Source organism: Vanacampus margaritifer, chromosome 15, assembly GCF_051991255.1.
Source record: "Vanacampus margaritifer isolate UIUO_Vmar chromosome 15, RoL_Vmar_1.0, whole genome shotgun sequence".
Classification (NCBI taxonomy): domain Eukaryota; kingdom Metazoa; phylum Chordata; class Actinopteri; order Syngnathiformes; family Syngnathidae; genus Vanacampus; species Vanacampus margaritifer.
Window position 1 is genome coordinate 11,174,412 of NC_135446.1, and position 24,961 is coordinate 11,199,372.

General features: G+C 41.5%; 3 protein-coding genes across 5 annotated transcripts in view; 1 reads left to right on the top strand and 2 right to left on the bottom strand.

The window, feature by feature from the left end:
- Positions 1–236: 236 nt before the first annotated feature.
- Positions 237–16,646, bottom strand: braf (B-Raf proto-oncogene, serine/threonine kinase). 2 transcript variants are annotated; one of them, XM_077544434.1, is made up of 20 exons: positions 16,449–16,646; positions 13,493–13,594; positions 13,130–13,420; positions 12,566–12,669; positions 11,516–11,618; positions 11,280–11,428; positions 10,302–10,421; positions 10,073–10,232; positions 9,844–9,883; positions 8,763–8,882; positions 6,791–6,927; positions 6,605–6,722; positions 5,874–5,958; positions 5,607–5,783; positions 5,457–5,503; positions 5,218–5,336; positions 5,014–5,145; positions 3,938–4,072; positions 3,666–3,819; positions 237–3,584 (listed from the first exon to the last, which is right to left on the bottom strand). In XM_077544434.1, the coding sequence occupies exons 1-20, from the start codon at positions 16,602–16,604 to the stop codon at positions 3,562–3,564; spliced, it is 2,472 nt and encodes an 823-aa protein (XP_077400560.1). In that variant the 5' UTR covers positions 16,605–16,646; the 3' UTR covers positions 237–3,561. The 2 variants fall into 2 exon arrangements, with proteins under 2 accessions (XP_077400560.1, XP_077400561.1); XM_077544435.1 differs by lacking the exon at positions 8,763–8,882 and having other exon boundaries at positions 16,449–16,645.
- Positions 16,647–17,170: 524 nt separating this feature from the next.
- Positions 17,171–18,458, bottom strand: mrps33 (mitochondrial ribosomal protein S33). Its single transcript, XM_077544743.1, has 3 exons — positions 18,284–18,458; positions 17,858–18,074; positions 17,171–17,566 (listed from the first exon to the last, which is right to left on the bottom strand). Exons 2-3 carry the CDS (start codon positions 18,070–18,072, stop codon positions 17,464–17,466), a joined length of 318 nt encoding a protein of 105 aa, XP_077400869.1. The 5' UTR covers positions 18,073–18,074; positions 18,284–18,458; the 3' UTR covers positions 17,171–17,463.
- A 1,710-nt stretch (positions 18,459–20,168) lies between these two features.
- The window catches only part of tmem178bb (transmembrane protein 178Bb), an 86,479-nt gene continuing 81,686 nt past the window's right edge, over positions 20,169–24,961 (top strand). Inside the window, exons 1-2 of one of the 2 annotated variants that reach the window (XM_077545096.1) lie at positions 20,169–20,293; positions 20,384–21,041. In XM_077545096.1, coding sequence (XP_077401222.1) covers positions 20,660–21,041 — 382 coding nt within the window. In that variant the 5' untranslated portion in view covers positions 20,169–20,293; positions 20,384–20,659. Of the gene's footprint in view, positions 21,042–24,961 lie in introns of both variants that reach the window. The other variant, XM_077545095.1, reaches the window with a different exon arrangement.

The window sequence follows — 24,961 nt, forward strand, 5'->3', positions numbered from 1 at the left end:
GAGATTGATGATTTTAACTCAAGCAAGGACAAAATGTTCTAGCAAAACTCCCCGAGAGTTGATGAATTTATCTCTTATTTTCCCAGAGCTTAGTGTGGTTTCCATCCCAGCTACAATCCCTAGATTAGAAAGGAGGAAACAAAAAAAATACATCGAGAAACAGTTTGGCAACATAGTTGTGAGAAAGTACTATGCTGCCACCATGAGGACCACAAACAACACCACAATTCCACCACTTCATTTTCATGCACGTCTTTAATATATCAGTTTCTCATATTCACAACAAATACATTAAGCTCTTTCTCCTTATGATACAGCCTTAAATAGTTCTTTGTGTGTTTTTTTTATTTCCTTGTACACGCAACCATTTTGAAATTTGTTACATGTGTAGTTCTCCCATGCTTTCCTAGCAAATGGACATATCCCCCCCTATGTACACTATTTACACATGGAGAGGGGTTAAATGAACAAAACAAACAATCGGTTTGAAAGACATGATAGTTCTGCTGAATAGAATTAGGCGGTGTTTTAAAGGTAAAGGCAGCAAAGACAAAGGGAGGACAATAAGGACCATAAAAAGTACACCAACTTGGGCAATGGAGGGCACTTCTAGCAGGCAATTTATAGGCGATCTTATCCCTAAAATGAATGTTTCAATGTGAGTTTACGGAGAAGATTTAAGTGGGAGGGGAGAGGGGAAAGTGGAAAATGAAACACTGTGATATGCTGACTTGATGAGAAGCTCACTTTTCAGTCATTGCTTTTGAAATGGTAATAAAACGCCAAATAACTCAAAACAAAGCCTTTGTAGATGAACTGCAGCCAATAAACAAAAAATAACAACTTTAATCTTGCAGAACCTTACCTTATGATTGCCATTTGCTTATATTTCTGTTTAATATGCTGATCTTACAATTTTTTTACTATATTGAAAATTTGACAGGGGAGGTGCACTTTTTATTGCTGATTTTTGCAGATAAATAAAAAATGGTGACACGTGCTTTCATTTAAAGCCACCCTATACTATTTTCACCCATTTAAGGAGAATGAGTGTCAAAGAAACGACCATGTATGTCCAAATTTAGCAAAAAAGGAACATTATTTTGAGATATCTACTTTTCATTATAACCTCTCTTCCCTGAAAACAAAACATGTACTGTATCACATTTTTGCAATTGTTGTTTTTTTTTTTTAGCAAAAACAAACACCGCCCAAAAAATATCTCTGCATTTCTGATGTACAGTACAAAAAAAAGAAGTGAATACACGATTTTCATTTGACAACATCGATTCAAATGTTTCCATGTTTTGTGCATAGCAAGTGGCCGACAAAATATGAAAACATTTTTTTGTATTGTTCCCTGCACTGTACGATAAGCATGTATCTCCCTTTTTGAAATCTCCAAAACAGCACAAATATTACAAAATAAATAAATAAAATTGAAAAGTACGGCAATTTAGCTGTGCATTTGTGGAGTGGCTGGGGGGGAATGACAAACAACTACAAACCAAAGTTAGTGTGAAACATCAGACATTATTAAATAACTATTGTAAAAGGAGCTGCCAGTAAGTGAAAAGTGGAGCATAATCCTTCATGAACGCTTAGCAACGACACGCTTCATTTCCAAAACAACAAAAATCACGAGCTCAGCTCTCTTCACTCGGGAGTGGACACACATTACTAAATAAAAGCAGGCTGACAGAAAAATCTGAGCATCAGGTCCTGCGGATGCCAAGCACGGCTTCGGATACTGCAATGTGCTTTGTCAATTCCGTACAAAAATAATAACACGCACACACAAAAAAAAAAAAAAGGCAAGTCGCTCATTTGTTTCAATTCATTTCTACAAAGTGCAATGTCTAGAAGTCACAGAGCTTGAAAATAACTCTGAAAATTAGCTTGTATAACATAAATGGCATAAATAAATACTGCTGTCTGTACAGAAAAAGGCAATAAACAAAACAAAAATGCACATTCTGGAATAAACTCATGTTAATGTGAGAGCCGTCTCAAATACACAACACTTGAGGCTCGCCAAGCCCGCAGCGCGTTTAGTGCAGTTGCTTTCAGAAGTGGGATCCGGACCACAGTGTAATATTAAAGCCACGTAACGCACCAAAACAAGGAAACGGAAACAATGACATGCACAAAATGTGCTCAACTTTGAATCAGTACTTTGAAAATCAACCCCCCCCCCCAAAAACAAACAAACAAACAAACAAACAAAACAATATACCCCAAAAAGCTGACGATACTCAGAAACAACTATTACTATTCAGTGCTTTCAAAATGGAATGTGGATCCCACTTCTATCCCCCACCCCCACAAAAAAAGTTGACATGTTATCACCCCCAAAAAGTTTTGTTGCTTCTCTCGCCCAAAAAGAGATGTGTTGCTTTCATGGCTGAGAAAAGGGGTGTCACTTTATTGGCTCATAAAAGGTGTTTACTGCAATTGGCAAAAGAGTTGCTTCAATTGCAAATATATATATATATAAAAAAAAAAAAAAAAAAAAGGGGGTTTTAAAGCTTTGAGATGATGCCTAAAAGTTGCTAACAACGAAAAGTCGTCTCATTTCAATCACTTCTATTGTCAAAAAAAAGTTTTCGCTTTAACCCCCCAAAAAAAAGCTTGTCGCTTGGAATGTGAAAAACTGTTGTGTTGAGTCTATCACCAAGTTGTTGCTTTTATCGCTAAAACTTGTTAAGTTGCTACTATTGTCAAAAAAATGTTGTTGCTTCTACTGCAAAAACAAACAAACAAAAACACCCACAAAAACTTGTCTATCGGCAAAAAAAGCTTCTTTTTTCTTTTTTTTTAAAGGTGGGAAATGTTCTACTGCTGACGTCTCATTTGAAGGAGCCATTGAACCTGTCAAAATGCTCTCAAATATTCTTTTGACAAAGGTAAGGTCAGGAATAGGCAGGAAAGGCAAAAAGCAACAAGCTCTGCTGCTGGACGAAAAGTTTTCTCCAAAAACCCAAATTTCTAGCAACTGCTAGTTAAAGTCATAGCATGACAAACTTAGAGCTATATATAGAAAAACTACTTTTCAAGTCATAGTTGGGGAGGCGGTGCCCCCTCCCCAACCCGCTTCTCAGCTCATCTGGGCGAGCCTGCAAGCGCCCGGCAGAGGGCCGCCCCCTGCAGGCCTCCTTCCAAAGTGCAGCTGGAGCCGCTCGGCCTCTTCCTCTGCGTCACATCCCGTCTTCGCCATTTTCTTTGGCGGGCTGGCCCACCTGGGAAGTTTGCTCCGCCTCCAAATGGTTTTGGTATGTATATCTTCGTGCTTGGTTTTCTTTACCCTTTGTGATTTTTTTTTTTTCTGTATGGTTTGACTTCTTCCCCACCCCCGCCCCCCCCGATTCAGTTTGCCTGTTGCTTTGGCTAGATGCCCAACGGACGGCTTTAAAGTTGGAAGGTAGAGGAAGAAAAGGGCACATTCGTTTAAGACTACATTTCAGTTTGTTTGTTTGTTTTTCCAGTGATAAATTAATCCACGGCAAGGACAGGAGGACTTCGGAGCAGTGACGAGGGATGAGCTGGTGAGATGCACAGCACTTACTTGAATGCTGAAAACTCCCCTGGGGGTGAAATTTTTATTTGTTTTTATTTTTAAAAACTGGCCACAAATGGAACAAGGCCTAGAAACTTATCGGACCTACCGTAGCCTCCCGCCTGGATGGGGGTTTTGGGCGAAGCGCAGGCGTATAAACTAAAGTCCTCCGTCTGAAAGCCCGCTCGGTTTAACGAAGGCTCCGAGGCGCTGCGGTGGATTTTGGGTAATGAGCGAGCCAGCAGCTCAATGGACGCCAAGATCTGAAATTATTCCCAATGGTAGTAATGAGGAGTATCTCATGCTCACAGTACTTGTGTATCCTGTGCTGTATTATCAGTACTACTAAAAAATAACCAAAATAGTAAGAACCCTCCTCACCTGAGGGAAGAGAGGCCGCTCCTCTCTCTTCTTCTTCAAACAGTCGGCCATTAGTCTCTTCATGGCCTTTGGACAGTTGCTACGCACCTTGCTGAGGTCGGGGGACAAGTAGCCTCGACCCACCATGAATATGATCTGCGCATAATTTGTTGAAAACATGTTCATGTGTCTCCCTACTCAGGCATGAAAACGGGTCAGGGGTGAAAAAGGTGAGAAGCACTTTGACCAAAATGATCCCCATTAATATTCGCCGGGCACTCGTCAAACGGGTTGGGTTTTGGTTCCTTATGCAGTTGTTTAAACACATTTTCAAGAACGTGCCTGCCACACATAGCACAATGAATTCAAACCTAACAACAGATCACACTTAAGATGCGCTTTGGAATATGGCACCGTCTGATTTAACGTGAATCGTACCGAACCCACCCGGAGTTCAGTGATACACTGAATCTCTGGTCCTCTATCTATCTATCACCTTGGAATATTTTCTCAACGGATCTGCACAAATCACGTAGGTGAATTTCACCGAAATGGTGAGGGATTTTCATGCCTGCTACTGGTAAATACTACATTTTCGGCCATTCACAAGAAATAAGTTCAGAAGTTTAACAAAATCAGAACATAATGAAGAGAGATGCATCATCTGTTTGTTTAAAAAAATAAAAAAAATAAAAATAAATCATAGCCCGACAAACGTGTTAATTATGACAAATTCAATTACTGGTAACACAAATACATATTACAAAGATTAATGTCCTTATAACTTCCTTAACTGCGCCACACAATGCATTCTGGGAACAATATATATGCAAAACCGGTAGATTTAAGTGTTCCTGCCCCGCATTTGCATATGTGTTATTTTTTGGAACAATATGATTACAGTTGAACTCTGTAATTTTGGGCTAGCCCGCAAATAGCGAAGATCTGCGTGTAATTGACGGCAATTGTTTTTAAGTTATATACTATTATTTGACCAATCTGACCCACTTGAAAATATATTTTTCTCCATGCGGCCCCTGAGCTAATATGAGTTTGACACCCCTGCTGAACTTCTATGACCACAGCCAGCATCTCACCTGATCTCTGTTGTTGATATTAGAGTAGGGCAGCGCTCCTGACATGAGTTCATACAAAACAATGCCAAAAGCGTAGACGTCGGACTGGAAGCTGTAGGGATTCTTGTCCTGCAGCCGGATCACCTCCGGAGCCTTGAGGGGGGACGCATTGCAGTTACTATGCCGGCCACAAACAAACAGAAATGTCAGTTTCAAAGCGCTCACCATCCACAGAATGGAGCCAGACAACTGCTCAAACTGATGGGAGCCACTCCAGCGGGACTTGACTGTGGCCAGGCCAAAGTCACCAATCTTCACCGTCAGATCCTCATGGAGGAAAATATCTGCGCAAGATGGGTTTAAGGAAACGGCTGCATTGCACTTGTATCACACATTTGGGAACGCTTCTTAAAATTTGTGGGGGTATAAAAAGCAAAATACGGTCTGTCTCCTTGAAAAGATACTGTTGCTCTTCAGATCACGGTGGATGATGGACTTGGCGTGCAGGTAACTAAGGATGAGGTGACAGAACAACGTATATATTACTAAGTCAAGGTTCCACTGTACAGTTAAAAAAAAAAATTAAAAACGTTAACGGTGGTAGTGGGGCTTACTCCATGCCCTGAGCCGTCTGCCTGGCGATGTCGATGAGCTTTATCATTTCAAACTTGGTCTCGATGATGTGCAGGTGATGGTACAGGCTGGAGCCTTCGCACCACTGCGTCACGATGGCCAGCTGAGGTTTGGTGGTGTAGCCCATGAACAGCAGGATGTTGACGTGACGCGTTTTCCTAAAAACACACGCAATCGTGGAACAAAAAAGGATGTCGGCCATTTTCTATGCGGGGATAAGAGCAGGACGCTGTCGGGTTTGAGGTTACCTGAGGACTCCCACTTCGTTCTTGAAGGCCTGAAGCTGCTGAGGTGTCGGAGCAGTAACGTTCAACATCTTCACCGCCACGTCACCTTAGATTATGATTATTTGAGTTTAATCATCTTTTTTTAAAGCGGCTTCTCTAGTTGAAAGCACCACCAACAAACAATATGGCTATCAACAGACATGAACTTGCTTGTAATTATTTTCCAGCCAAATCGACACACATTCGCCGACACCCACATCATTCACCAGTCTAGCCCTAAGTCACAGATCCTAAGATGACGGGGAGTCAAAGTAGACAAAAATAATACCTGCACCTCAGATGCGGTTGTTCCTATGATTGCCCGAAAGGAAAAATGAACAAATAAATGCTACTTCATCTATATAGCGGTTTTCCACCTTACAAGGCCCTGTAAGTGCTTTACATTCGACTACTCATTCACCTACTGATGACGCAGCATCAGGAGTAACAGTGGGGTCAGTATCTTGTTTAAGGATACTTTGATGTGGCCACAATGGCATGGGTTCGAACCCACAACCTCTGGGTTGGGAAACGACCACTCTATCACGGAGCCACGCCGCCCCAAAGAATAATGAAGTCTAAAAATATCACATAGCTGCAGCCCTTTTGTATACTGAATGTCTGTGAGTGACTATACCACCTGCAACACAGCATCAAAATCAAAAGGTAAGCAGAGCTGCATTATAATACTGTAGTGTGAGCATTCATCCTACCATGCCACTTTCCTTTGAAGACAGTCCCAAAGGAGCCGGAGCCTATCCTCTGACCCAACGTGATCTGACCCTCGGGGATTTCCCAGTCGTCACTGGAGTCCCTCCTCCCCAGCGTTTTCTGTTGCACACCACAAGGTGAGACCCGTTGAATCGAAACGGGACCTTCTCGTTTCTCGCGGGACCCACCATCTTATTGCGGTCCTCGGACGACGACGACGACTTGCGCTCCCTCTGCGGGCACGGCGACTTCTGGGGAACCTTGACGTTGGTCAGGGAGCCGGGGAGCGAGGCGGGGGGAGTGGCTGACAGTCCGGCGGTGGACCCTGAAGGGGAGGGGCGAGAAAAGGGGAAAGATAGGTGGGCGGAAAGGTAACTAAAATTGAATGATAGGGAGTTTGAATCTATCAAGTGTTTGTTCACATGCAGGGGAGGGGTGAGGGAGCTTGATTGAATGGCATTACAGTGAAGTCCCCCACACTTTGGGTTAGTCAGTATTGCTTTGGTGCCATCTAGTGGCACCTTGGTGTCAAGGAAGCATGTTGAGGTGAGTTGAGGAATTCCATTTTGACGTCCTTTGCTGCCATGTAGTAGCAATTGCAAATCTTTTTAGGAGTGGGGGTGTCAATTACTTGCACATGTTTGCTATTTGTGGCAGGGCTCGGTCCTTATCAGGTTTAGTGTACTAAACTTCCCCAAATCCCGTTGACGGGTGCGAGTGTGTAGTGTGTCTGTCTCAGTTGTTCTAAGCATTTCAGAGAGTTAAGACGCCGATGGGCGGGAGCGCGCGGTTGGGGGGTGCAGGGGAGGGGTTGCGAGTGTTGGAACGCGGCCATCAGTGGCCGGAAACGACGCTGATGTGTGAAACCCGGAACCCGGAAGTCCGTGGCATCTACCCCATAGGCCTTATTGTTGTGGGTCAATTAACATTAGCTTACATTTTTTTCCCCATGAATTTGGTTTATTTGGGAAGAATTTTTATTTTTTATTTATTTTAATGAATTTAAACATTGCTACTACTGCGGATTAAACATCAATTTTAAAATTATTACGATTGTATAATTTGCTATAAGTATATTTATTTGTTAAGACAATTCAATTCAATTAATTTAAATGAAATGATACTTAAATTGTAATTTCATTTCACTTTTCACAAAATATATAAATTAAAAACTCTTCGAAAGTTTAAGGTTGTGGGCTATTTGGGGGATCTGGTTTATTTTAATTAACATTTCATCTTTTGACTTTATTTTTTACAATTAAGTAAATAAAATAAAATGGGGGGAAAATGTACTGCTGTGAGTCCTTAGGAAGAAATAAAAACTAACTTTGTATTTCAGTTTTTGTTGTTGAATTTTGTTATTTTAATTTCAAGAAATACATAAATCATACAAATACGTTTATTCAAAGAAATAACTTCTGTGGGCCATTTTTTGGGGGTGGGGGGTGCAAAGAAGACGTGTTTTATATGTATTCATATTAACATAAAAAATAATACAGTACATATTCATGTTTTAAAACTTTTGGAGAAAGATTTTCTTTTTCACTGTTATTATATATTAAATTTATTATATTTTTATTAAAACAATTATTTGGATAAAGAAAAAGCTGCCAAAAAATATTAATCCAAATTCCAGCCTTAAGCTGATCCTAATGTATTCTTAGCAGATATTATCTACATGATATGAAGTACTGTAATTCGAAAATTGTGATATTGAGGCAACTGGCTCAGAAAGCCTGTTGAGTAATTTAATTAGGAGCAATTACTGGTAGTCAATAAATTATTTCCTTAATTACTATGGATATGCCACAAAATCCTGGTTCCATACAAGTGAAAGTTGCCTACTCAAATCATTGCACTTTTCTGAACTTACCGTATTTTTTATTCTTTAAAGAATAATACAGGATGATGTTATCCTATGAATAACCTGCTATTAAAATGCTAAAATAGGGACGTGTGAAGTGCAAATTTGCATAGTAGTGGAACATTTTTTTTTGGGGGGGGGGGGGCACTTTGATGGTTTCAGTGGGACAGTGGGTGGTGGTGAAAGATGGTAATGGTGGCACAAAATGAATGAGACACAGGGCTAGTGATGCAGGGAGGTGGTGGTGGTGGTGTGAAAGTGTGGGGGGCACGAGAACACACAGAGGGCCTGACTACCTCGGAACACGGGCTCGGGTTCAAAATCAAAGACTATGTCATTGGGGTAGGAGTATAGGAGGGGGCTTGAGGTCCGTGTTCGGTGCTTCCTCAAGCAGCGGGCAGGGTGGTTCGGGGGGGCTGCAGGGCAAAGAAAGACAGACAGACCATCACTGCTACTCACTCACCCTGCCCCTCTCTACTCAAGCTACAGTAAGCGTGCCCACGGAGCCCACTCCAACGCATATCACATCACAGCTCCTTTTGAGCTGTTCGGCTTGATAACATTGACTTCATTTTTTCCCACCATTTTGAGAAATTAATTCAACATCATACGTCATGGGGGATAGTAGCATGGGGGGGCTCATACAATAAATAAATACCGTTATGAGTCTTAAGACTTAATTGTGAAAAGTGTTCAATGAAGATAATTTGTTATTAATATGAACTGTATCATTACTGTTATCACTACTATTATTACGAAAAATAATTTTAAAATGCAACATTGTGGGAGAAAAAAAATCTAGAATAATTTCACAATTCAAACCAGATCATAACAATCAACCTTTTTTTTTTTTAACTATAAAAAATAAATAAAAGTAGACAAAAAAAAGACAAAGGTTCAAATTCTAAATGTTTCTTAAATTACTTTGTGAATAAATATTAATAATACACAATTTTAAAAAAATAAATCACATTTTACTGTTGCGAGCAGGAAAAAAAAAGTTATTTCAGCAAAATCCAATTGATACGACTTCATAGCTGCATTTTGAATGAATAGAAAAGATCAATATATAAAATCCTTATAATGGGGGGAAAGTGCTCCCATATCTTTCAAAGAATCATTTGTGGAAGCTTGAGTGGCGCAAGCAACAAAAAAAGGAAAATAACGTCCACTAGCATGAAAATTCACTGTTGTCGTGTCAGGGTGCAGGAGTACGAGCACTGACTCTAAATTTTCGAGGGTCTTCACACGCGCACACACACATGTACACAGAACACACACACACACACACACACATACACAAAAAAGACCAGAGTGCACGCAGACACGCGGGATGGTGGGGGAAAAAAAGCCACAGAATGGAGAGAGGATCCTTACCTCCATCCGATCTTACTAGTCCCTGATCTCGGATCAGGTCCTGAAAGAAAGGAATGAAAGGACTTTATCATAAGATAAGATTTTATAATCATTATTATGCCTGTTTCTGAAAATGTGCCTGTGAGAGAGCCATTGTTCATTTTGCCGGGTTTGTTATGCAACTGTGTGGCCAGTTTTCATTTTTGGAAATACAATCCAAGTGTGAGCTCTGAAAATGTTCATCACTCACGTCAATATTGACAGGCTCGATGGTGTTGATATGGACATTTGGAGCCGAGGACGAACGGTCCCGCTGGCCAAACTGGTTGCGGTGATCCTCCTCGCTGGGCCGGAAACTCGGCGGGATTGGGATGGACTTGGATGGAGACAAGCTGGCGTGGCATATCGACCTGCAGAGACGGCGTGTGCTTGTTAGCGCGGCCGCTTGTTGGGAAACGTGGAGGTGGGAAATGGCTCACCCGGTGGAGTCGGACGGGGGCAGCGACGGACAGGCTTCGGACACGGGGGTGGTCCCCTCGGAGTAGACCTCCTCTTGGGTGAAAGGGTGATGCTCGAAGAACTTGGACACGAGCAACAAGCTGCACAGGATAAAATTCAAAACGGGATTAGAAGTCTAATATTCAATATAATTAGGGGTGCGATAATTTTCAGTTAATTCAAAGTTCCTTTAACAGCACTAATTTTTTTTAAATGCGCGATTAATAACCACCACGCAGCAGACACATCCACGTCAAAATTTAACAGTAATTTTTTATTTTTTTTATAATAATGCATATATTTGTGGAGACTGGGGTTGTATTTTACCATTTTAAAAATGGGCAGAAGTTATTTCATGTTAAAGATTAGATAACTCTTAATATGAAAAGAAAAATGCACTGAGCTGTCACCAATGTCTTATAAATGCAATTATGCCATCTAGTGGCAGAAAAAATTACCTAAACACAAATTAATATCACACTCATTTTTGTACAGTACCTCTATTTTATTTGAACTCAATTTTTATGAATTATTATGAAATTAATTAATCAATGACTAAAAGATGCAGCCATATTAGTTTAACATTTTTTCCACTTTTATGTTAAGAGTATGAAAACTTTTAAAAAAACACTTTATTGTACATTTAGAACAGATGTGAAATGTGAGATTAATCGTTAACTATTGAAGTCATGAAATTAATTACAATTAAAAATTGTAATTGCCAGACACCCCTAAATATAATCAAATGTTTATGTATTGTCATAAATACTCAACTACTTATATAATCGACTACTTTTTTTTTCCAGAAATGTGAACAATATGGGAAGAGGTGTTGCAATTTAAATGGTTTAACAATTATTTTAAAAAATGACTAGACTTGCTGCTGTTCACATTTGATTCTGGTAGCAAATTCTCTGCTATTACACTGTAGTCGAAATGTGTCTTTGTGTGTGACTTACTCCAGCTGGTCGTAGTTGACGCACATGAGGGGGACCTCCGTGCTGCAGCGCTGGTGGAACTTGTAGCCGCATGTCTGACAGCGGAAGCCCTGGAAAAGCAGCTTCCGGCAGAAGTCACAGAAGGCCAGCGTGAAGAAGGTCTTCCTCACCTGTTCATGCGAAAGATGTTCCATGGTCCTATTTTTCGACCATAATTATCACGTTGATATTGCTCTTACTGGATGAGTGGTACTCACAAAGTTGTGCGTGGTAAGCGGCACATTCTCCAAGACTTCCACGTGCAACTCTTCCCCTGTCAGCCAGGAGATATCCGTGTCCCAACCAATAGGCTTCTTCTCTCTGATTTATATATTATACAGTACATTAGAAAAGTTTATTTCTTTGGCTTTAACCACCATGATAAAATACATAAAACAAAAAAAACTTATTGGAACTTGTATTATTATTATTATTATTATTATTGGAACATGAGAGTATTATATGTTGCCTGTAAAAAATGAAAGTGAGTCAGTTAATTTACAGCATACATGCACGTCATGGCCCATGGTCAGGATTAGGGATGTTTGATCTCACTTTTTTTTCAGACCGATACTCAACTCTTGAGTAGTCACTGATACTAATACCAAATACCGATACCACTAGTAAAAATAAATTCCCCACCCAAATGATGATTTTAAAGACCTATATTCACCATTATTTTTTCTTAACATTGCAGAAAATTAATGTCAACTTTCTATTCATATAATTTCTCATTTCTAGTTCCTGATCGTAAAACGGCTGCAGGAGGATGGTTGATAATGCTATTGGTCATCACCGCGAGTACCGATACCTTAAAATAAGACTGGTATTGGCACCGATACCTGGCATTGGCACCTCTGCCTCGATTTAAACCAGGAAAAACCCTGATTTAGTTGAAAGTTGCCAAGACCCAAGCAGTGGTCTCCACGGCAACAACAACATCTGCAACTACAACTACACTACAAACATAAACTTCATTTTATGAGTGTTAAATAAATTAAATACAATGTTTTATATATATAAAGAATAGCATAATTAGAATAGTATTCCTAATAATGGCTAAATAACAAAGAAACATTCTCCCCATAATATTAAATGACTTACTAAATAAGAATCATTATTTACATTAATTGATCAAATAGGATGATATTTGATGGTTATATTAAAAAAATAATATTGGCAACAAGTAGTTAAGATTGGAATGAGAAGACCTTGTCACTCGGTAATTGCTCAATTACTCTCATTTAGTGCGTTTGCATCACACTCACCCGTCCTGTATCCTGTAGACGCCGCAGCACTCTGGGATGAGTCCTCGCATCATTAGAGCCTTCTTGAGCGAGTCTCGCACAGTCATCCCACACCGGGCGGGGACCTGAACGCAGGGGACAGAATGGCTATTAACACGGTGACCCCGTGCACGTGTGCACCTTTAAGGGGGCGTGACCAACATCACGGGCTCCGACTCCACACGCAAACATGTCCTTCATGCTCCTTGTAAGTGTTTTCATTTGTGTTTGGAAGCATTTCCCACTGGCTTGAAAGGCAGTGAAAGCAACAAAAACATTATTGGATTAAATAAAAAATAATAATAATAAGCACTGTAATGGTAAAGGTCACCTTTTATCATTATTATTATTATTTTTTTTTTTTATAATCTTTGACATCATTTATCAGGTTTGCTAGACAATTTGGGTTGGAAGTGAGCATGGAAATAACATGTTTTGAATGTTTCATTTCCTCACTAATATTGAATATGTAAATATTTACTATGATTGGTTAACATATACACACGCACACACACACACACACACACACACAAAGTTAACACATACCACAGTTCTCTGTTTATTGGGCAGGAAGACCCGGACGATGGGCTTCTGCGGAGAGCGCGGGTTGCTGGCATCCGTGGGTTTCTGGAGGACGGCCAGGGTGTTGGGCGCGGAGGGGAAAGCCTGAGCGCCGCCCCCACCGCCGCCAGCCACGCAAGATTCCATCTTGACCTCCAGGAGGGCCGGCACCGGAGTCGACGAGCAGGAGAAGTCCGTGCCGTTGCCCGTGGCCTCCAGCAGCTGCTGCTCCCTCTGTTGCAGGGCGTCCAGCTTACTGGTGTACTCCTCATAAGCCTGTTGAGGGGGGTGGGGGGGGGTCTTAGGTGACATCGTTGAGCTTCCGTGTAGTGAAAGCCAAGCACTCACCTCGAGATATATGGAGGGAGGATTGTGTTCTCCTCCGAACTTGTCCAGAAGAGCCTCTAAGTGTTCTTGCGTCAACTTGATCATCTGTTTGATGTTCCAGATCTGTTGTGGGGAAAAACATATTTTAGTGATCCTATTCAACTTTGCGGACTTTGATTGGGGTTGGGATACGTGTACCTCACTTTTGTGAATTAAAAACCTCGCACTGACCGACAGCAATCAGATATAAAAGCCGACATCCATTCAGAAGAATGACATCACCCACAAGTTACTGATCTCCAGTTAGTCACTCGAGAGCATGACATCATGCAAGCTCATCAGTTTTCAGGCTTCCCTTTCGCCTCAATGAATATAACCTATTCATAAGACTGTCGCAGCAGCGCAAATTTTTCCAGCTTCGGGAACCTCACCCCAACATCTCTTTTCCGCAGCCTTTCTTGTACAGCGAATAAGGACCGACCCAAACGCAAATTGCAAAACACAGAAAAGTAATTCACTACTACCCAAAAAGGTTTGTAATTGCCTGCAGATGCCACAAGATGGCGTCAAAGCATGTTTTCTATTAGACAAGACTGTGGACTAACTAAATGAAGAGGGATAACACGTAATGAAATCTAACTATCCATTCACAGGGTTAAGATTCACATCTATGGACAATTTAGAGTGTGTCTTCAATAAAGCTAACTTGCATGCTTTAGGAATGAGGGAGGAAGCCGGAGCTGAGATTCAAGCACTGAAGCGCTAGATTGTGATATGATAAATGCTCTAACCACTAGGTCAAACAGCTCCTTGAAAAAATTTGGAGCAAGTTGCCCAAAAAATATCTGCCTTGGAAAAACAGCATATAGCGTACGATAAGCATCCCTAGGCCATAACACAGATACATTTTTCTAGATTCTGTCTGTCGCAAAATTAATGCCATCAGTATATTGTATCATAATTATACAGCTACAGAAAGATAGACACCAACTTGCACTTGCAACTTGCAGAGCTAGCACATGATAATGTTTCATGCTAAAAAAAAAAAAAGGGCTGAATGGTGAACTATGACTCAATGGGATGTCGAAAAAACGGGCCATTTCCTGATGTTGCTCTTATCCTCCCTACTTTAAGGAACTGCATCAGGCACTGGCTCTTTTCATCGCTAGGCCGTTTAAAGGAAACCTCAAGTATGAATTAAGACGAATAAATCAAAAGTAATAATAATTTAAAAAAATAAAAAATAAAATAATGGAGTTCAGATGTTTGTCACACTTTGCTCATTCTGGTTATATAGACAGTAGTTATGGGCATTTGACTCAGTCATTTAATTGTGTTTTATTCCAATATATAGTATTTGAGTACTTTCAGAAGGAGTTTTTAATTGCGCAGGTTGGCAGAGATTTAACTCGGCTTTCCATAGCCATCATCATACTGCAATAGTTTCAAGAGCATTTCAAAAACAAGCTCAACTCAACAATCAATTCCACACAATCAAACAATTCTTAATATTAAATCCATTCACAACATTACAATTCCGTTAGACAGAATCAAATATAACAACTTCACAGCAAAAGTAAATGCATTTAAAGTAGGGCTGCACAATATATTGAAACATTATTGATATTGTGATATTGGCCCATGAAATGTGCAAATCACAGACATGCAATAAGTTTCATATGGAAGTATCTGAATTTGACAAGTCAGATACAAACTTAAATGTGCATCGCCATCCAATAGTTGAACATTATCTAGTAACTACAATTAACTATTGAGCTTGCTTATTTTGTTACCTGAACATTTTTTAATTATTTTATTAGATAATAAAAATGCCGTAATATCAATATTGCTATATTCAACAATTATTTCACACATCACGTTTTCTGTTTTGTGCCGCCCTAATTTAAAGGGAATATGTAGGATGCACAGCCAAAAACAAAGCAGAGCTGCATTGAGCTTTATTGGATACATGGATAAGCATTAGTTAATGATAAGCAACACATATGCTTCCTCTGTGAGATGTCGTATAGGTAATTTGTTTGTCGAAGTGTACGCAAATGCTTTAACCAAATCACATTTTTACTCCCCCAAAATAAATTTTCTGTAGTGCTTGATTACGGTCACTGTTTTTTAAGTGCACGGCAACGTACACCCTTGACTGGTCTAACCCTCTGACCATAACTACTACAATGTGCCCCGGGACAAAAATGTGTTTCTGCTGTAGACCACCACTCACATCTCGAGCCTTCAATTAACCAAATATGGAGCTTTTCAGAATATGTGACGATGTGTGCGATTTGAACCAGTAATGTCAAAACAGTAAGGAACAGCACTGCCTTTAATTGTAAATAAAAAATATATTTGATTGTGAATTAATAAAAAATTAGGCTTGATTTATGTGCAGAGGCCTGCGTGGTCAAGTGTGAGCGTTTTGGAAAAGGAAGGGGGGGGGGGGGGGGTCCGTTATAAAAGTAACCTGTGCAGCTGCAGCATTACACTTAACACGACTCGAGCTAGCATCCACTCCCCCGACCACTATCAGCCCCCAGTGGGTCTCTCCACTACGAACACCCAGCGGTGCGGTGCTCCGCCCCCCCCCAAAAAAAGATCCGTTAATTGCCCGTCTTTGTTGTGTCAACAGCGGCATGCGTTGTGTGCCGTGGCGGCGCTGCAGTGAGAGCCGACGGAATAAAGCGAGCAAGGCCCCGAGTAAACACCGACCCCTGCGAATAAAAGCTCCCCATCCAGCTGCCGTATGTTCCCGCCTAGCCAGCCGAGGGTCTCGGCAGCCACCGCCGCGTCGCTTTTGGTCGTCGCCCGCCCCTTGTGCCGCATCCCCCGCCATCCGCCGAGCAGCCGGCGTTTCCTGAACATTTCCATCCAATTAGCCCAGCTCGGAGCCCCGTTCCCCGTGCCCACTTTTCCTCCCTCCCACCCCTCCGCCGCCACCATCGCACCGCTGCCGTAAAGCGCCTACCTCCTCGTCTTGCGGACCTCCGGGGATCCCCTCCGAGCAGGAGGGCTCCAGCGCGGCGCCAAGCTCGTCGAGGCCCCGCTCCCCGCCCGGCTGCCGCTCTGAGGTGTCTCCGTTAAAGACGGGCGGTGGGGACTCGGCGCTGCTCAACGCCGCCATTTTAAAGTGTGAGAAAGTGAGTGGAAAATAAGGAGAGAAGCGCAGTTGCGCCGCTGCTGACGTAGGGGGCGACAGAGGCCAGACTTGAGCAGGCTGCAAACCTTCAAACACGCGCATGCGCGCACAAGAATTTTCTTAATCTGCTGTGCCTGGATAAATAACGGCTAAATAAAATAATTAAAAAATATATATACAACACATTCACAAAGACACACACACACACACACACAACACGTGCACATAAAAATATGCAAAAACAACAAAAATGCATACAACACAACTGTAAACATAAAAACACAGGCGCGCGAAATATACGTGTCCAAAACATACACATTTACAAAACAAATAAAACACGCACGTTACAAATAAGCACATTAATAAAAACGTGCATGACACACACAACACAAACAGGAAAAAACACACACACAATACAGGAAAATGCAGGTTTGCTTATATGTGCCATGCGACTGGCTGGCAACCAGTCCAGGGTGTTTCACTCAAAGTCAGCTGGGATAAGCTCCGGCACACAAACAGTTTAGCAAGAGGACAAGTGCTAAAAAAAACGATTGGATGTTGTAGTACTTTATTTTTTCCCCCTTTCAATACTTCGAACACTGAGCAACATTCCATCTGCAGTCAACAAAAATCTCTACATATGTAAAACACCAATGCAATGCAATGCAATGAGTATAAGACACAAAATACAAATATAATCAGGAATTCTTTGACGGCTTTCGTGACCGGCGTCCTAACCGCCTACACGTTTTAAATAATACAAACAACGTATCGGACGATTGATGAATCATTAAAGGCTCTCAACAATCCCAGTTTCGAAGTTACAAGGCAGGAATGTCGTGGCTCACTTCTTGCTGGCTCTTTTCCCTTCTCCTTTCTTTGGTGTGCCTTTCCCTCTCAGCTTCCTCAGGCGACGCATTTCCTCCTTGAAATCCTCGTGCTCGTCCCTGCAAACAAATAGTAAAACACTTTCAAACTAATTCACTGAGTTATAGATAAACAACACGTACAGACTCCTCTTACATTAACATTTAAGGTAATTGTCTTACATAGATTTTCATTTTGGGGAAAAAAAATGTGCCAAGACTCTGCTAATTCAACAAATAGCCCAGGCTAAACTTTAATCCGCAAAGCTGTCTCACAGTTGCTTTGGCACCATAAAGTGGCATCAAAGAGTGGCACAAACACAGTGAAGAGGTGTAGATAAGCGGGAGAGTACCGTTCCGTATCAAAATTACCTGAACAATCCCATGAACCTGAGCTTCTGGGTCATGGCATAGTAGATCTTGTGATGCGGGTACCAGTCGTACACCTCCTTCCTCTTGGCCATGGGAGTCTCCTGGAAAAGGCGGACCACCTTCATCGATTTGGAGTCCGTCGTACGTACGACATCGCCGAAGATTTGAGCGCTCAGTCTGGCCATGCGCATTGCATAGTTGGACACGCCGGCCATAACTAATGAGTAAGTAGGAGGAAAGGGAAAAGTTATAAATGGGTCTTAAAATATAAACATAACAAATATGACACAATGTATTCAATTACTAGACAATATATTTGGTTGTACTGATAGTATCATCACAATGTGACCTAATAAAGCCACACTTCTACGTGCTGGATGAAAACATTGGCGAAGTGGGCATGCACATAGACGTTGTCATTCTTACCTTAATCGCAAGGCGCTGTAAAGAAAAAAAAAATCACCGTTAGTTAGACTTGTAGCCGCAAAGAAAGCATCATAAATAATCCGCAAATTTAATTTTATACAGTAAGCAGTCTAAAAGTCTATTGGTCTTGCGCCTAACCTTCACCAGACTAGCGATACTTCCGTGTTCCGTCTGGTTCTGAGTAATGATTGGATAGTTGCTTTGACTTCCGGATTTATGACAAACTCGTCTTTTCGCAATTTTTTACTCCTCTAATCTTTTTTTTATTTACATGTACTTATTTGAGATGACACGGAATTAAACATACGTCATGATTGAAAATACAAAACTAAGAAAGGAAATAACATTTTATTGTATTTTTGTGTCAAACGCTAGTCCTTCACCTTTAACGTGTCCGACGGTCTAATTTGTCAGAACATGGCTTCCAGAAAAAAATAAAAAACAATTAAAAAAAATAAGACCATGGCTTCCGAGATTCGATAAACTTCCCATTACGTGTTAATATGGACGGAGTACTAAACAATATTTATTGTTTTTATTTAAGTGTGTACAATTATTTTTGATAGCCATAAAGTGGTCGTGTTTATCTTTTTTTTAAGTGTGTAAATTTTATCGACTCAAAATCAAAACTGAAAATGTGTTTCTCTTTTCAACAACCGAGGGCGCTATAGGACAGACAGCGAAAGTGTAGCCTGAAGAGGTGAAAAGCCACTGTTAATATAAAATACTTAACACCATCATAATTTAGTGGGCATGAAATTTTCTTATAAGGGAATAGGCGTTCGAGTGCCACCGAGTTTTGTTTCAGATTTAATGCATTGTTTTTGGTCAACAAAGTGCAGCAGAACATTAAGTGACATATATGTTACCAAAAAATAAGAATACTGTATTAACAATTAAAATGACAAGTGGCCATTGATGAAGATTCATGAAATACATTTATACAATTCATGTCCTTGACTGTATTTATTTAACTGTCCATTACTTGAGTATTACAGGAGCAGTGAATGCACCCCCGAGAGTATCTTTCATAAATCCTTCCAATAATGACATGACTGTTTTAGAGCGTCCATGGATTCAAATCCTTCCCAAATTACTAATCAGCATAGCCTACTTAGAATAATTGCTAAATTCTTGTTGTAGGCCTATAGCTTTTATTACTGTGACACTGAAATTAACTCCAGAGAGCTTGGAATAGTCCCCAGAACTGTCTGTGTTTCCACCACATTCTGCACAGGTTTCTGCAGAAACGTGCACCCCCTTGGTCTTTGAATGAAGACTCATGATGCGCGAAAGTCTAAACTCTAAAAGTTTTTTTTTTTTTAAAGACGAAAAAAAGAAAAAAGTAAAACAGCCTAAGAATGCTTTCAAAAACTGAGCCAGAACATATTACATGTGCATAGAGAGCAACCATGGCAAAGGGGCTGATGGTTCGGAAAAACATGACTCTGAGCAATAGAATTAGAGAGCCTACATGCACCCAGATGCTGATTTATTGCTTGTACAGCACATGAGGGGTGTAAAAAAAAAGAAGAAGAGAAAAACAACAACAGTAACCTTATTTTCCTGCTCTCCTTCACATTTCGATTAATCATTTTCATTCATGCTTAATGAAAATCTCTTTATAATTCTGGAAAGCTCTGTATAATTTGATATACCGACACTTATTCTGTGTTTTTTTTTTGTTCTGTTTTGTTTTGCGCGTGCTAAACAAACAGTATGTAGGTAGCCATTTGCGTTCGAGGGCATGTAGTAATTTAAAATGGTTCGGTCCGAGCCCTGTGCAGTTAGCCAACACGCTTGTGCAGACAGATGGGCGTTGATTGGTCGGCCGGGCGGACGTACGGGTCCGCTCTGTAGCATCTGCCGTCATCCCGTCATCAGACGTGCTTCGGGGGAGGGGAGGGGTGTGTGGGGGGGTGGGGACGCTTTGCTGACTCAACGGGCCGATCCCTCCACATTCTCCCCAGCCATCTCCCCCCGCCCCCTGCCGTCACTCGGCCACATCAGGTCTGTGCATTTGCATTCTTCTGCACCCTTTGTCCTTAATGATTGTTAATGACGTTCTAAAACGGTGTGCATGTTATGTTGCTGAGGCAGATGCACGCTGCAGATCCTGCTTCTGCTGCTGCTCAGATGAGATAAGCATCCTTTTCGTGCTGCAGGAGAAGAAGGGCGCAAGAGGAGGGTTGGAGAAAACGCCGGATTTAAGGGATTATTAATTTTGTTTGGCTGCAAACCCCCATTCAGGAGGAGGGGGGGGATCGTGGATTCCGATCTCCAGGGGTGATGTGAGCCGGAGCCAAGCGAGACGAGGGTGGAATCCGCAGAGGAGCTGTCCGTCCGTCGTGGTGCTGATGCGGCTGTGAGGCGAGCATGGCTGCCGGGAAGTTGCTGCTCTACGCCGGGCTCGCTCTGTCTCTATGCGCCCTGGGCATGCTGGCCGTGGCGATGTGCTCCGACCACTGGTACGAGACCGACGCCAGACGCTACAAGGAGCGCTGCCAGAGCTTCTCGAGCCGCCGCAAGGACCCGGGCTTCATCTACATCCCCAACAACAGCTTGCCGCTGCGGGCCGGTCGGAGCGCCGCGACCCGCTGGGAGGAGAAGCTGCTCCTGGCCCGCAACCGGCGGCAGCTGTTCGCCATGAGCGCCGCGGACGAGTGCAACAGGCAGTACAACTCCACCAACATGGGGCTGTGGAGGAAATGCCACCGGCTGGGGTTCGACCAGGGAATCGAAGACCTCATCCGGAAAGGTAGGAATCCAATCAAGACCTTCCAAAGTTGCAGAAATGCTGTGGCCCTTCGGGGACGTGGTGACATTCATCAAGGAGCGAATCAATTAGCCTGCTCGTGTGCCTAATTGTTTATTTGAGTGTTTCTCAACCTTTATTGAGCGAAACATTGGCGGTCCTAGCTTGAATGGCGACCCAGCAGCACCCACCACACACAAACACACAACAATGAAAAACACAGGACCCGTAGATTCAATTAAAATTAAGAATTCAACAACAAGTATAATGATGATTAAAATAAAATTAAAAAACACAAATTGCACAGTGGCGCCTTGAGTCTGTCACCCCAGAAATGCCAACCCATGCAGCCACACAAAATATTGCACTACAAGAAACTTGAGTATTTATTGTAATTTTTTTGCCTGTCGCTAAACATTGCTGGCATATAGATAGATGAACATCTTCTTTGTGAATCACGAGACTTTATTCACCCAAATGACAAACTTATTGTCTTGCTGTTTGACAGCATGTTTGTCGGCATGCTAACACCCCCCCCCCCCTTCCCCAGCTGTCCTCCACAGCCCAAGTTGTAGTTTAAATGGTGCTCGGCCGACCTTTCAACTGCAAATAATGACATAATCACGTCTGGGTGCCTGCCAGCTCCACCACTCAGCATCACTATACAAAGGCGTGCAAAAGGACAGTGCTTTTCCTAATGGGCCTGAATTGCCATTTTCTGGAGCAGATAAATCCACCATTAAGACATACATGACTTGAATGCTACTTACTTCCCCCAAGGACACATATTATGCATTTTTTCACGATTTAAATCAGTGACATGCCACTGCCAAATTATCCCAGCAGTGGTTCTCAAACTGGGGTCTGGGGGGCCACAGAGGGTCCACAAGCTCTACCCCGGGTCCAGCCAAAATTGCCATGAAATGATGTCATATGATTTTATTTTATTTTTAAAGTTCATGCATGGGTATTATTTACTATTGCACTTTATAAAAAGATACAGCAATGACATGATCTTTAACTTGAACATGAAGAATTAGACAATTTTCACCACATTTGTTCTCGCAATTCAGTGGAAATTGTGCTGCTCCCTCTGGTATGCACATTTTTGCCACCTGGGAGCAGTATATTAAAGACGCAAAGACACACACAAAACAGTGTTTCACATTTTACTTAGTATTTTATAAAAAAAAATTGCCAAGTATATTAATTAGTATAAATATAAAAGTATAAATATTGTTATAGTGTCTATCTACATGTTTGCTTAGAGGTTTATGACGCTGCGGCACTGATGCTATTAGTATGCCCCGTCTATGGTGTTTTGCATTGTTTGCTAGCATTAAGCTAACATGACTTCATTGTGGCAAAGCTACGTGATTGTTTTAAAGAAACAAAGTGGTATTATTTTTGTTTAGTTTGACACCTTTGCAATATTGATCTTTGTTATCCAATATTTTCTTTAATTTCATAATGAGAGATGCTTGAATTTCAATGTCAGCCTTTTAGTTCTGATCCAAATGAAGGCATTGGCAGAGGTCTGTGCTATACTGAATGCACTGAATCAAGCAAGTGCAGTCTGGGTTTGAAAGAAAGCTAGTGAATCACGATGAGTCCACATTGATTATTCATTTATGATTCCTGTTGGTAAAGATGATGGATTTTTTTTTTCTATAGCCCGAGCCAAAACAAATGTCGAAATCTCCCTGCGGTTGCTAATGCTACAAAGGCAGCCTGTGTGTTGTTAAGAGGACAGGAAGCAGCGCTGTGGTTTCCCTGATAGATGTTGCTGGAATAAATCCAAGCGTGAAAAGAGCGAGGAGAGTCTGAATTGCGCTGCAGCTGTGCCTTTATGCGAGCACGCCTGGCTGGCCTTCGCGGCCCGCCATCTGCAGTAATGGCCAGTCAGAGTGTAAATGCAGAGATCACATGAATGCCTCCATACACCAGTATGAACCGCGCAGCAACATCAGCTTCGGAAAAATGATGTGATGATGCGTGACAATAACTTTAGTAGGAAGGGTCAACAGGCCTGAACATTATTTAACCATGCAATGTTTACGTGTAGTGATCATGTAGGGCTGCTATCGACAATATTTTGGAACTAGAAGTGGTAGGATAAATTGTTGACTATCATAAACCTATTTATTCTAATTTACACTTTTAATTCATGTAATTAATTTAATGTATTTATTTAAGTAATTTTGGGAGTTTCTCGATCAATTTTGGGCCCCCATTTTAGGAAAAGTAATCAAATTTCAGGGTGAAATAATGAAATTTAGTATGGATGGGCGGGGGAACTGGGTATCGGGGGTCAAAAAACAGTATTGGAATAACATTAGCGAAATAATGATATTTAGTATGGATGGGCGAGTACCGATACCAGCTATTGGTATCAGGCCGATACTCTACCTTATTTCAAAGTGCCAGTACTCGCAACCAGGGCCGATACCTCTTGTGACCATTTTATGAGCAGGAACTGGAAATTAGAAGAATATAAATTTGTCATTATTTATGCTTCTTTCTTTCTTTTTTTTTTTTTTTTTTTTTTTTTTTTTTTAAAGGGAAATGGTATATTGGAATACACTTTCTTTAAAATTATCTGTCATTGTTTTGGGAAATTGAATGCATCAAAAGTACTAGTTGAAGGTGTCGTTACTTGGTATCGGTGTCATGACTAATCAAGAGTTGAGTACTCGTACTGGTAACGGTCTGAAGAAAAGTCTCTAATATTGAGAACATTTTGTATTGTTGTTAAATGTCAAATTTTGACCCAAACAGTATGTAAGTAAGCCAAAGCAAAAGTAAACATAAATCGGAGTTACCTCCATAGCCTCTACCACTTGTATTCAATTTCAATCTCGACTCCCACTAATGAGTCACGCCCTGTTTGGGTAATATTGTCACATTTAATAATACTAAATATTCCATCTGTTATCTGTCAGGTATGAATCATAACCCAACTGTGCTTATCACATCCCTGCGCGCCAATCAATTCCGATTCACCTCATTTTTTAACCATGTTACCGAATGGATCGCCCATCCATTTGTCTCGACGCCTCATCTGTTCGTCTCCGGACCGGATCGACAACATCCATTTGTCTCGGCGCGTCTGCGGCGTCTACTCCCGAACCTTCCACAAGCGTCGTTATGTAGATTTATGGAGGCAGCGGAGAGAGGCGGACGCTAATGGGTCAACATCAAACACTAAAACCTTGCCTTTTGCTAGAGTTTTTGCAGGTCGCATTAAGAGCGTAATGGCGTGTGCTGGAATGGATGGCTCGGGGTTAGCCAACATATTTTCAAAGCGGATGACCGCCGCGTTCTTCCCGTCAGCGACCCCAACATGGGCTGATCCCAAACAATGATGAATTGAGGCCATTAAAGCGAGCGCTACATTTAAGACAGAGTGACAACGTGCGAGCGGCACACACAAACTGTTGCTTGTCTCGATTCCATCGCACGCACGCTTCTACTGGAAAGCTGCCGCTTCAAAAGAGAAAGCGAGACGTGCGTTCAGACTCCTGTTGTATATCCAGGGAATTACTCAGCCCTTTAAAATGAAACAAAATATTTGTCAGACCAATGTGTGAGCCATCCGTCAGATAAAAGTCACACACAATTGGGAGAGAAGCTGGAATGATTGAGGCCCTCTTGGAATTGCTTTGTTCCATTTTTGTTATTCTTCCCAGATTTTGGGCGCACTGTGGAATAGTGGTTAGGACATTTTATCCACTATTAGTGCCACTTTTGGTCCACTAGTACATAATTACAACTTTTGAGTAAACTACGGTGATGTAACTACTAGACCCACATACTAGTAGTCTTCGTATTAAACATTCTTATGAAGGATTTATTTGAATGAAAAAATATTGCTAGAGTGGTTGGAAAAATACTAGAAAATACACCATCCCTGTTGTTATGGT

What these genes read in the sequence shown, in the direction of transcription:
- braf (XM_077544434.1), bottom strand. Translation starts at nt 16,604, where the DNA reads ATGGCGGCGTTGAGCAGCGCCGAGTCCCCACCGCCCGTCTTTAACGGA. An exon ending in GTCTACAGGATACAGGACGG is followed by an intron (nt 11,619 to 12,565) that starts GTGAGTGTGATG and finishes TATATAAATCAG; the next exon opens with AGAGAAGAAGCCTATTGGTT. An exon ending in CCGAGGACCGCAATAAGATG is followed by an intron (nt 6,723 to 6,790) that starts GTGGGTCCCGCG and finishes GGTGTGCAACAG; the next exon opens with AAAACGCTGGGGAGGAGGGA.
- mrps33 (XM_077544743.1), bottom strand. Translation starts at nt 18,072, where the DNA reads ATGGCCGGCGTGTCCAACTATGCAATGCGCATGGCCAGACTGAGCGCT. An exon ending in AGGTTCATGGGATTGTTCAG is followed by an intron (nt 17,567 to 17,857) that starts GTAATTTTGATA and finishes ATTTGTTTGCAG; the next exon opens with GGACGAGCACGAGGATTTCA.